This window comes from Cotesia typhae, unplaced genomic scaffold, assembly GCF_013202065.1.
Source record: "Cotesia typhae breed Kobodo isofemale line unplaced genomic scaffold, CoteBio_Ctyphae contig_5, whole genome shotgun sequence".
Taxonomy (NCBI): Eukaryota; Metazoa; Arthropoda; class Insecta; order Hymenoptera; family Braconidae; genus Cotesia; species Cotesia typhae.
In genome coordinates this window covers 2725323-2739338 of record NW_027423757.1, presented here as the reverse complement: position 1 = coordinate 2739338, position 14016 = coordinate 2725323, and the positions used below count along the sequence as shown (strand labels likewise).

Genomic DNA, 14016 nt, shown 5'->3' with positions numbered 1-14016 from the left:
ATAACTGACCGGGCGGCACACTACATTGGCCACTTTTTTACAGTGCAGCTCGACAGTTGGTGTCATTCGAAATGGCTTCGCCAAACTTAGATTTCTTATAAGTCGGAACCAATTCGGACCGGTATATTTTAAGAAATCTAAAAAAAAACCATAAAAAAAATTTTTTCAAATTTGGTTTTTTTGGAATAATTTATAAACGGCTTGACCGATCGATTCCCAAAACTAATCAGCTTTTAAATTCTTTACAAAAATATGCGATGGACTTATTTATATAAGGTGTGAATGACTTATTTATATAGGCCGAGCTATAAAAATAAAAAATAAAAAAATAGTATATTGTGCCACAAGGGACGAAAGTACTACATTCTGTCCCGCGTGCGTGATTGCCACCCGAGCCGAAGGCGAGGGTGGCAAACACGCGGGTGAGGATGTAGTACTTTCGTCCCGTGTCACACATACTATTTTTTCTCCTGCCAAGCCGAAAATTCGCGAATCTTTTAATGCAATAGCATCGTAGGTAATCATGGAAGGGGTCCAGGGGCGAAGCCCCTGGTGGGGGGTTGGGGGGGCCCCCCAGTCAAGAAAAAATACAATTTAAAATTATTATTTAAGTAAAGATATTAAAAAAAAATTAGTGTTATGAAAATAACAGAATAATGTTTATTATAACTTTAAATAATCATATTGATAAATATTAATAGTAATTATAAGCATTCATTTAATAATAATTATGGATAATCTTAATGATAATATTAGATGATAATTTTAATATAAGAATAATTCTAGTGACTTGGTGATTTAACATATTTTATGTAAATCAACCTTTTTTTGGTACAATATGATAATTTTTGAAATTTTCAAACTATAACATTATCATATCACAATTATAGCATTATATTACTCTTATAACATATCACTCTAATATTATTTAGTGTAATTTATAGTAAGATGATTAATAGTACACTTTTCGATTTTGACGACAGGAGATATTAAATTCAACGCATCCAACTCTTCACTATTTGTTTCAGTCTCAATACCCGTTTTAGATTTTGTACTTTTGTTATTGCGTACTATGCCTTCAAATATTACTTTTTTAGGACATGATGTCATTTTACAGTTAGAATTCAAGCTTGGAAGTGAGTCAAATGAACTGTCAAAATCCCAATTCTCGATATTTTCGATGTCATCATGTGTTAAAGGCAAGCTTTCTTGGTGACACAGTACTTCACTTGAAGATTTTGAAGTCGATGGTAGTATGTTTTGTGAATTCACGTTTCTTGAATTGTCTGTGAACCGGTCTTTTTCAATCGAGGGTAAAGTTTTTGGAGATTTATTATTAGTCTTCGCGAATAATATCTTACGTGGAACTTTAGCAGGAATAGATTCCTTTGAATTATGCTGAGTTGTATTTGTCACAGACTGATTATTATCATTTGGTTTTATAGCTTCTGCATTTACGATTTTGTCAAAGATCCTCTTTTTGTTAAAAAGTGATTCCGCAATGTATCCTTCGGCAACACTGCTTGATCGCCATCCTCCATGTTGTTTTATAGTTGTAATACCAGCTCCAGAATTCGCCAGCAGTGTTGTAGAAGTACGCCGGAAGCAATGTCCCGTATAGGATGAAGGATTTGACAAATTCAAAAAAGTTGCAATGCTGTTAGAAATTGTACAAATTTTATTTTTGCCAATTACTTGACGCATGCATCGCCCTTTTTCATAGCGCAGAAAAAAGCTCTCAATCGTACAGTTTTTCGGTCTTAAGTCGATATATTTCTTAACTGCGGGGTAAAAATTATCTTTTATCACGAAGCTTCGAGGATAGTAGTTCTTGGTATCTCGAACAGACACTATAAAATGAGACCCAGTATCTTCTACGTCGTTAAAATTTAATGAGAATCCGAAAATGAGAATAACCTGAAACAGAGTTTAAAATATAAATTGATGTGAATATTTATTTGTAAATATTAAAAATATTGTTAATAAATTATAAATATTATTAATAAATTGACACTGAAGTTAACAGACAATATAAATTTTTTTAGTAATTAAATTATGAAAAAAATTTAGTAAATAAATTTCACGTGAAAAATAAAAAAAATTATTGAAATTTTTTAGAAGCATTTTTTTTTATTGTACCTAATTGAGAAGTCATGACAATTGTCATAAAAATTAAAAAAATTGACCGATGTTAGCTAATTTTAGTATCATTGAATAAATTGTAAATACTTATGTAAATAATTGTTATAAATAGTTATCTCAATAATTGTTATAAATAATTGTGCAAATATTTTGGTATTTTATTTTATGTAAATGTTTTTTTTTTAAACTTACCTTTTCAGCCAGATAAATTTCATCCGTTGCTGTCTCAAGGAATTTGTTAATTTCATTCCATGTTAAGACTGATTTTTTAGCTCGAAAACCTTTTGATTGATTTTTCAGAAATGTTTTTAACTTATTAAACTTTCCGATATCGATTCCTTGCTTAAGATTCAACAGTGACTTTATCATAGAATATTTACTCCAAAGCGTTGATGGCGCAAGATTTTTTGATAGTTCATCAATATATACCAGCAACGCATTTTCAGTGATTTCTTTAATTTTATTATTCACTGTCCACTCAATATAGTATATTACACCCCTTGGGAAGGAAAATAAGAGAAGCCTCAGATCACATGTAATTGTTGGCCGAGGCGAAGCCGAGGTCAACAAACATGTGATCTGAGGTTTTCTTTTTTACTTCCGAAGGGCAAAAAAATTTATTGTAACAACGATGATAGCCGTCACTGGATTTCGATGCTACCAAATTATTGGTTATGTTTTGGGCTTCTTCCTCGATATCTCTACCAGCCTCGTCGTTAGTGTCACTTGAGTAGGGACTATCTGTAGAACTCATGTTTTACGACGAATTTTTTTTATTTAAAATCAAATCACTAAATTACATTATTTTTATTATAATTATAATGCACTAATATATTGCACTAATGACGCAACATCAAGTGCTGACGGAGAAATTATGTGTTAGAGAGAGAACGTACAATGCGTGAGAGCCGATGTAGGCACTATTGCGCGTGCGCGTTCATTTATTCCGAGGATAGAAACTGCTGCTTTATTCCGGCTGCAAGCGGAAGGAATTTGAATTTTCGGCTTAGGCAGGAGAAAAAAACAATTCTTTTTCCCATGTTATTTAAATGGAAAATGGAAAATTAGAAACAGGGACCTCTAAATATTAATATTAAGAGCGCCGCTTTGAACAGGCTTTTTTTCTCACCTGTCTGCAAGTTTTCAGTCTATTTTTTCGTTGAAAAAAAAAATCGCCTCAAAATGAAACACCCTAATAAACATTACACATCTATATGATAACACAATATTGTTGAAATAAATTTACATTTATTCTCATGCTGAATTTTCGTGGAAATCCCCCTTCCATAAATAACAATACTGCAATAATTGGCAGCACCTGAATAATCCGATTCGTAAATTCTACGTAAGATTTAGTATTGACAAAGTTATAGCCCATACGAAATCAAATCAATATACAACTAACTCCCGAGACTGTAACAACCAATTTAATTGATTGATTTTTAACAATAAATATTATTGGCCGAGATCCACCCAGCATTGTGTAGCTTTCGAATTTAGTCTCGCAACTTTCTCTAACAACTATCATTTATTGTCAATTCACTAAATCTATTAACTTATCCGAAAACTCAATTATTTTCATCAAGGTTTGATAGTATAAACGAGAATATATAGATTAAAACAGGTGTTCATTTTCGGAACAGGTAGCCAAAAGATACCGAGAATAGAGTATAAACTATTTGGTAGACTGGTCTTTTCGATTCGTCTGCGGCGATTTGCATGAACTGGTCATGCTTTCAAGCACTAATGTTATAGAGAGCAGCTTTAGGTTAATGGAACGTAAGAGCTTCCATGTTGAAGTGAACTGTGAGTGACTGCAGATTTAGAGAAACCAAAGATTTTATCTTCATGGTTTATTTTTTCTAGTTTTAACTTCTGGGTTATACAGACTCACTGATATGTACATTACAAAGTTACATTGAAAAAGCTGTACATCAAAGAAAATTTCATATTTCATTATTCGTTTGTAGAGCTTAATTAACATATTAAAAAATTATATTAATCTACTTATCATGAATAGTTTAGAAAATTCCACACTCACGTATAAAAAAATATTACAAAAAAAATGTATTAAATTATAGCCACTAAAACGGTTCTCTTAAAATTTAAGTTAAATTCACTTTGATATTTTCTTTGATGGTTTATGATTTAACGACGTTTTATATATTCAGACAGTTAATTTAAAAATGTATTACTTGAATAAAATCGTCGCTTAAAAAGCAATACATTGACTGAAGTGCATACATTTCTTCTCTAACTGTAAGTATTCCACAGCAATTTTCTGTGATGTGAATAAAAAAGTTGTGAGTGAATAGAAACTGAAACAAACTTAGTTATACTTATGTTTTTTAACTCTGCTTGAAAAATAGTTTAAATAAATTTTAAATTGTTTGATCTCATTTTAGACTTATGAAATTGTATCATTCAGTTTCGTACACTTTAAGAATTTATTTATAATAATTAGATATAAAATGATTTCAAAGATAGACATATATTCATGAGCTTTATTTCAAGATGCTTTCTTCATGGTAATATCTATCCCTATCAATCTTTTAAATCTATTGCATTAAAAATATTTAAAGATTAAAGGGATTGAAAAATAATATTTTGATCATATTTCCAAATCTTTTAACGATAAAACTTAAAGGCGCCCGCAGGGAAAATCAGAGTCAGCATTTTTTCTACTATTTTCTGTAATTCTCCGTCGTTTAATAAAACATATCGGGATTTACCAAGCATTCATAAAAACAGGCTCGATTGTAAGCTTTGTTTGGTCCACAATGCTTCCGAACGTATATTTAATATTGATAATATTTACCAGCCCGCGGCTTTTGTGGTTCACAACATTGTATACACTGAAAAAAAAAACTACTTGATTCTCGCAAAGTATTCGATACAAAATTTCAGGTTTATTTCAAAATATTCAGTTTTTTTAATTTAAGAAACTTACTCTTGAGTCAAGAACCTAAAATTCTTGGATGAAGAGATAAACGAAGCACTATTGTTTTCAAACAAGATAATCCGTAAAAAAAATGCCATATGTCGCTAAATCGGTCAATGTATGAGAGTAAAATAATAATTTGACATAATTATTCATTTATTCTAGAAATGTGTGTGTCAATTAACATGTTTTATTAAAAAACAGTTGATTTGGTAGTTGATGAAACTAAAAATCAATTTCAGATGAGCTCCTTGGGAGAGTCAGAAAAATAATCTTTATTTTATAACTTAGAAACTCAAATTAATTCTATCGTGAGGAGACAGTTAGAGACAGTTCAGTCATCATGCGTCCTCCATCAGAGATTTTCATTACTACCTTTCGTTGACAAATTATACATCGGTATGTAGAACCTTCTTAGACCTTATATAGGCATATCAAGTTACATCTTGACACATCAAATTTTCTGACTTTTGATCAAAATTGTAGAATTTCTTGAGCTAAGAAATCGAGTTTTAAGAAAAGAAATTCTTGAATCGAGACGAAAAAGATTCTCTTCGAAGTAATTTTCTAAGGTTAAAAATACTTTTTTTAAATCAACTGGTTTCATTTTTTTTTTTTTTTTTATAGTGTATAAAAATATTTTTTTACTTTAAACTTGATACGTTCTTATCAGATTACCGGCATAATAGTTTACTTAGACATAAACCAGTCATGAAATTCTATATTGGTTTAAACCTAATGATAGCGATAGTTCAACATTACATTGAGTACGATCATTAAACACGTGATGCATGTTCTCTCGAGGTGCTTTAACGGTCAATACAAGCCCGTGCCTCGACCACATGGAACAACAACACTCCCATAGGGGTACTAATGAACTCTGTGTAACAAACAATAAGTTATACGGTAACATTATGTACTACAAACCCGTCGTATAAACAAGCCAATTGTTGACGGCCAATGGATTATATTATTTGCCTTTATTGTAAATCAATTAAGACAAATATTATGATAATGCTCAATACACTCGTATTCATAAATAAGTTCCGGTCATTCGTTTCTTGTTCAAAACCATAAATATTTTTTATAATTAAATGAATGCTGGTGATGAGCTAGTTTAGATTTTCTATCTTTTTTTTTTTTTTTTTTTTTTTTAAGTTATTGTATTTACGTCCCCAGCAATAGCTAAAATTTCAATGGCTTAGAGGTTAATCAATTCATAACTTTTTTTCTATTGATTAAACTCTACCAAACTTTGGGTGAAAAAAAAAACTCGTAACAAAACTAAACTTAAACATAGTTCAAAGGCTGTTGTTGCCCTTTGTATAGTTTGGGTGACTGCTTTTACTCGTTATTTTTCCTCTCTCACTTATGGCTCACTATTTCATACCCTTTTTCATTCAAAGCTAATTCAGGATAATTGTCTCGATGTTATCTAATTTTCATTTAATTTCTTGTCTCATAGATTATTTTGCCGTGTTGCCAAATTAATAATGGTTGTGTAATTAAGAGGATGCTCGATGTTCATCAGATATTTTTATCTAATATGATTAAACAAAATAAACATTAAGTGCAATTTGATACTGTATACTGCTGAGACATCTATACAATAATCCCATCTGTACAGGACAACAAACTAGTAAATAATTCCGTTAAAAGCTACCATCTATCTAATGTAATCTCGGAGAAACTCTCTTTTACTATTCTTCTGTCTCCTACTTCGTCAGCTGGCTCGTATATGACCATCAATAGAGTTATTAGCACGAAAGTTATTTGCCGTAAGATATCGAGAAAATGAGGTGATGCATCTTCGAAACGACAGGAAAGAATCCGGTCATCCATTCTGCTTTTCACCCGAAACCGGACCACCCTTTTGTCGTCGATTTCCCCATGATTCTTTTACTCTCTTTAGTGACATCCTTACAATATAGATTACTATATTTTTCCATTACTCGGGCTAAACTTAAACCTTTTTAGACAAAAATCATATTATAAATAATTGTAATTTAATATTTCATTAATTTTTTCTTTACAACCTTAAATATTGTTAGGTATACTTATTTTAAAGAAAATTTTTTGATATGACCTGAACGATAATTTATGGCCATATCAGGAAATTTGATATGTCATAATTATAAATCTAAATTCTCAAAGACTATCGAACTATTTTTCTGTGACATTTCATATTCAAATATTGACGTATCCACAACGTTTATAAAATATTAAATACAATATATTTTATATAAATATTATCTGTAAAGCTGAGTTAACATTCATGGCTAGCAAAACATGACAACCGAAACGTCAATTAACGTTTAATAATGTATTACATAAGTTGGTTTATTCAATTAAAATTTGTTAACAATTAATTTGGTGTAAGAATTGAAAAAAGTCAATTCATTAGTTTGAAATTGAAGTATCCTCATTATGGAACAAATCCATAAGTTTATCAGCTTGCTATTAAGAAATGCTTGCTATTAAGTAATTCACTAGATCCGTATTTGCGATGATTACTCTTATTAACTCCGATTTTAATCTTTTTTCATCTATCACTTGATCTTATTATCGGATCATCCATCAGTTCAATTTTATGCTTCTATTTGGCTTATAATTTTGTTACATAGGTAATTGAAAAAATTTTTTGAGGTCTCATTTTGGTAGGAAAATAATTAAAAATAAATATTTTTCAAAACGTATAAGAGTATTACTAAAGATAATAAAAAAGCAATAGGTTAAAATTATAAAAGCTGAAAAATTAAATATCTGCATAAAAAAAGTCTGTGAAAAATAAATGATCATACTTTCTTATTTCATTACTCACTTGTATTAAAGGTCAGAATATGAGTAATTTTTTTTTTATAATTTACAAGATTTAAATTTCTTCTATTAAATTGAAACAAACAATTTCTATTTTTTATTAAGATTAAATTAAAATTGTTGGTAAATAAAAATTTCTGATATGGCTTGATATGTTCATACAATTTTTATATATCCATATTATGACCATTACATATTTGGCTCGATATGTCGCGAAATGACTTGACATGCCCATATGAAACCAGCTATGATCGTATAGGTCTGTATATAATTTTTTAACCAAAGCTAGTATTGAAAATCTCTAAATCTCTTTAAACGAGTCAAATTCGAGGTTTTATTTTTATAATAAAAATCATTTTTATTTGTCCTTAGAAATTTATCAAATTAATGCACAAGTTTTTAGAAAAAAATTTTAAATTACAATAAATGATTTTTTTATGTCTCTGTACACGGAAACAACAAAATGACACTGCATATTTTCGCATATTATACTTTCGACTTGGACAAATTTTAGTAAGAAGTTTTTTTTTGTCATACAACGAAGTTCTGCCAAAGGAAAAAAAATTAAAAAATTTTTTTCAAAAGATATGCAAATTCAAAATTTCTATTGTCTCGGGAGACAATCATTCAGAAGTTTTGATACGCTGTTACACAAAAAAAAAAAAAAAAAAAAAAAAACAAATTAACTTAGTGCAAGTAATAAAAATTCTAATCTGAGAAATTGTTCTTGATTTTAGTAAATTTTACTTCATTCAAAAATTTTTCTCTTGAATCAAGTTAATTTTTTTTTTTATAAATAAAGTAAATCTGAAGCGTATTGACACCAACGATGTTCAAAAAGTAATTTGACAAGTAAAACAAGACAGTTTTCTTGTACCAATAAAGTCGAGGAAAACAAAATAGATTGAATAAATTTGAACTGCTAAATCTCATTATTATTCCTAACTTGTAAAGATCTATTCGAGCTTTCAAAAGATCTATTCAAATGCTAGCAATTGTACTCTATTACTTTATGTCTCCCGCCACAAGAGAGTGCAAGGACCCTTGTCAGTCTAAGAATTCACGCCAAACTCTCTAAAATACCCCTTGTAAATATATAGATAATTTCATAGATGATGAACTTTACATCGAAAAATGCAATGTAAATTCATGTTTTGTTAGTTGAAGTTTCATGAAAAATAAAAGAAAATTATAAATTACCCAACAGTTTGGAGAGTGTATAATCAGCTACTGTGTAAAAAAATTTTTAAATATCAACAGATAATGGAAGTTTACCGAAATATCCGGCCCAATAAAAAAAAAAAAAAATAAAAACTAAGCATGCTGAAAATCTTCTCCAAGTTTATGTAGCATTATAACATCGGCGTACTATTTATTGAAGTTAGTTATTATTTATCGACAGTTTTATTTATTGAAAAAAATATGCTTTATTTACATTACTACATACAACAGTATTGAGATATGACAATAAAATACATATTATTTTCGGTCATTATTTACATACTACATGAAATAAAGTATGAGTATAAGCTTATTATTTTCATAAGCTCTCGAGCTTTTTGTTACTGTGTTTAAAAATGTCATATCTGTGAAAGTACAATACATTATTCAACAATTATTATTTTCCACCCGTTATGCACATAAATGAAAATCCGTGATTATATATTGAGAGTCGCCATGGTAACGAAAAATATATTAATTTTTTTCAGCGATTTAATACCTTTAAAAATCCATAGTAGAGGGTATAGTTGCGTGAAATGAAATTTGATATAATATAAAATTGATAAAGAAATCAAAGAAGCGAAAAAAATTGAATGAAAGTATTTTACTGATAACAAATGAAACTCGATGAAGAGTTGGTGAATGCACAAATCCATCGAGCTTAAAGGGATTCAGCATAGAATCAGTTTCTCAACATCTTGAATTGATGGCACTGTGCCACCAAACAGATTATCGCCAGAATTTGTTTGGTAGAGTCGCTACTAGAGCTTTCATGAGCAAGTGAAAGAATAAAATATATCTCTTGACACTCGGTGTATCTTTAAGTTTCAACTTTTAGAACTTTTTTCCGGATTTTTAACCCTCACAAGACGCCATAAGCTGTTTGGCTCTATACTGTTTTGTCAATATCTGAAACGGATACGTTTTATTCTTAACTTTCATCAACTTTCAAAGCTTTTTTGAAATTATTGACCTGAAAAAAAAAAAAAAAAGAAAATATTAAAAAAAAGGTAAAATTCGTATTAGAGAAAAATAATATCATCTAAATATATATATTAGGGTGTTTCAAAAAAAGACGAATTTTTTTTTTTTCTTTTGGTGTCTAAAAATTGATAGTATACCTAAAAACAAAAATTTTGGCGCCCATGTGAGCTCTTAATATCAATAGTAAGATTTGCCTGTATCCATTTCTTTATTTTCCATTTAAATAACACGGGAAAAATTTTTTTTAATTTTTTAATTTTTATTACTTTGGAACGGTTCATCGTAACAACAATCTGAAAAATGATATTAGTAGGAAATTTTACGCTCTACAAAAAACGTCTGAAGACCAAAGTTCCTCAGATTAACGGCTTCAAAGATATCCGCGGTCAAAGATAACACTAATAAAAATTTATAATATTTTCCAATAAAACTACAAAAAAATATCATATGCTATATTTTTATTATTTTTATGTTAAATTACTTCAATTCCGTTAACTTGAGACTGTAAACTTTTTTTTTTTACTAATTAATTCAATACTTAACTCACGAAATGCACTAATATATAAATATAAACGTTAAAAATATCTTATAAATGATTTTTTGGTCTCTTTTATAACAAATTTATTTTTTGTTTTTACTAAATATTAAGAAATTTAATTGAACAATTAATTCTTTATAACAAAAAACTATATTTACAACTTGTTACAACAATTTTTCAACTTGAAAATATTACAGTTTTATAAAATTACTTTTATTGCAATTAGGATATTGTTTTCTATGTTCTGTCACTACTTGCAACAAATATAGAAGCTCTAAATTTTTCTTATCTATTATAAAGCGATTTGTTGTAGTTTCATTGGCTTTACAGTTTTTAAGAGCATGAACTATTCTTTTTTTTGTTCCAACTGAAATATTTTTATCAAAAAGAGATAAAACAGACAGTTCGTTGTTTAAATACCACAAGTGATCGGCTAATTTTTGTCAGCATGTCTGTGAAAGACTATTATTAAATCTTTCAAATGAAATTAATTCTTTAATCAAAGTTAAATCATTATTAGGTGCTGTTATAGCACACGGCGCAGTGAACCAAGCTTTTAAATAGAATATTATGATAAATAAACAAAGTTCTCGTAATCCATCTATTTCCGATTTAGTAAGATGAAATTCATTTCTGAATAAAAAAATTTTTAAACTATATATTGCTTTAGCCATCCACCTTGCATGATGGACCGGTCCAGGATGCTTAAATGTAATATTTGTGGTAGTAGTACCCAAAAATATTAATTATAATTCCAGAAGTTCACGGTAATCGTCTCGACAATGATCCATCTACAAAAAAAGTTGTAAGTCAAAATGAAATTGATTATATCGCAATTTCAAAGTTGAGAAGACTAATTATTATTAACTGATGTGAGGTAAAAGTGGTAAAATATTTTACAAACGCAATTTTAATCGTTAAAGATGATTGAAAGTATAACAGTCATGTGAAACTGATTTTCAATATTTTTAATCACGACGGCAAGTTAATTAATCAGAGTAAAATTGATAATTGAGGAGCTTATTTTCAAAAGGGTATCTTTTGATTTTTGATTAATCGAGACAAAAACTAGTTATCTTCAATTATAAATATTTGTATTGAACTTTTTTTAATTTAGTTATAAAGTGCAATCGGTTATGAAGCTGCAATTCGATTTTCATTTATAAATGTTCATAATTCTCAAAGTAATTAGTATTTAAAAGTTCAGAAAACTGGTATTTTAAAATATGAAAAGATACCCTTTTGAAAATCAGCTCCTCAATTATACTGAACTTTATACATTTTTCTTTTCCACTTTAAGGTCAGTTAATAATTCTTCAGCGCTGGATTAAAAAATTTTACTTCTATTTGATTATTAACGAATTTTAAAATCTCATCTTTGATTGGTGTTATTACTTCCAAAACTTTTTTGTCACAAATACCAGCCGTAAAGTTTGATTGGTCACTTTCATCCCACTTCTTTTTAAATCTCTGATAAATTGGAACGTTTGGGCCAGACGAAGCAGGCCAGTATACTTCAAATGCACTTCGAAAAACAATTTCAAAAATATGGTGTTGGCATGGCAAGTACAACAGTTTTCTACTAAGAGCCTTTTCTACTAATACACACGCACCATTTCTGATTCCTGAAAAAATAAAATTAGAATTGCTAGTGAAGTATCGATTTTTTAGAGTAGTACGGAGAAATCTTTTCAATTTGAAAAAAAAAAATAACTCATAACTTGGAAATTAATGGTTAATACTAAAAATCTGATTTGATTTAGCATTTAAACATTACGGTAATCAACCATGTTATATTTTTTTATTAATAAATTATTTACCCGTATTTGACGCCGTAGTATCAGAACACAATGCTTTGATGTTGTCAGTATTAATATCCCATTGTTTTACTGTTTTAATAATAGCTGAAGCTTATTTTGTCCAGTCCCAGATTCTAGTTTAGGAACTAAAATAATCGGAAGCCGGTCAACTTGTTCTGTACCTGTAATATCTGATAAAAGTTTTCCATCAAAATGTAGTACATAATTGTCAGTTTCCAGATTAGTCTTCAGATTTAACGCCGCTTCTTTCCGGAATTTTTCCCTTGCTCGGTGAATAGTCACATGACTAAAGTTTACGCTTGCACAATCAATGTTCAAGCTAGATAATAAAGCAGCAATAATGTAAGTCGCCATCCTACTAGTCACGTTAGCTCTATCCAAAGCCGCAGCAAGTTCTGGTGTCATTATATCAATTTTTGGAACTTGTTGTTTTGGCATTTCATCTTCATAATCAGAGATTATACGAGAAGTATTACTTTCCAAAGATTTCTGGGATAATTGAGATGGATGACTTGATATTTTATGATTAGCAACATCATCAGTCTCAACTGCACAATAATAGTTGACATTGTCGTTATCAAACTCTCCGACATTATTATTACTATCATTACCATTATTATTATAGTTTTTATCATTGCTACCAATGTTCTCTTCACTATTATTATCACTATTATTGTTATTATTATCATAATTGCTGATATCAACATCCATGTCTTCGACATCTTCTAAAATTGGTTGAGAATTATATGAAATAAAACCACGTCGACTGGAAGATTTTTGTCTTAAATAAAATAATCTTCTTTCTTTGTCCAGTATATTTAAAACATCCGCATGAGCTACATCAAATAGTTTATTTAATTCATCCTGAAAAACGGATTCCTTTTTTTTTGAGACTTTGACTTTTTCATTTTACGGTTTTTTTGTAAATTCTTCCATCGATTGGGATTTGAGATTAGTTTCAAAAAAGCAGATCTTTTCTCTCTTGTCGGGATTTATGCCGCACACCAAATTTCAAAAACTTTATTGATAGTGATTGATATACTTTCTTTAACTGAAAAATTTTTCGTATCAAGATAATAAAATAAAAGCGACATAACCTCTTTCAGAGAGGGTAATTTTTTTCCAACTAATTCACTTAACACATCACCAATCAAGTACACTATTTTCACCATTATGATCACAAAATTTATAACTAATACATTTCAACTAATTAAATTAATAATATAACGGATTGAAAAAACAATCAGTATCAATGAACAAAGACAATGACGAGAAGATATAGTAAAGCGTTGAGAGCAAAGCAACTAAATGAAGTTAGTACCGAACAACCAGGCTTACCAACACAGAGCTTATTAGCTACAACACTCAAATTAAATGAGTATAATACTCTGTACCGACAGAGCTAAATAAAGCTCTGTTGATATTTTTCAAATAAAAAACATTTGATCAAGTTTTATAGTAGATTTAATTGATTTAACGTATTTACAGAATTTTCATATTATTTTGAATAATATGCAATGATGAGTGTTTGGTGAGTTTGTGTAATAAGGAAC

The 14016-nt window shown here is 29.1% G+C and overlaps 2 protein-coding genes across 2 annotated transcripts in view; both read right to left on the bottom strand.

The window, feature by feature from the left end:
* The window catches only part of LOC141530710 (glutamate receptor ionotropic, kainate 2-like), a 243848-nt gene that overhangs the window by 141646 nt on the left and 88186 nt on the right, over positions 1–14016 (bottom strand). The window lies entirely within an intron of this gene.
* LOC141531448 (uncharacterized) lies at positions 925–3233 on the bottom strand. Its single transcript, XM_074249285.1, has 2 exons — positions 2335–3233; positions 925–1917 (listed from the first exon to the last, which is right to left on the bottom strand). The coding sequence occupies exons 1-2, from the start codon at positions 2509–2511 to the stop codon at positions 925–927; spliced, it is 1170 nt and encodes a 389-aa protein (XP_074105386.1). The 5' UTR covers positions 2512–3233.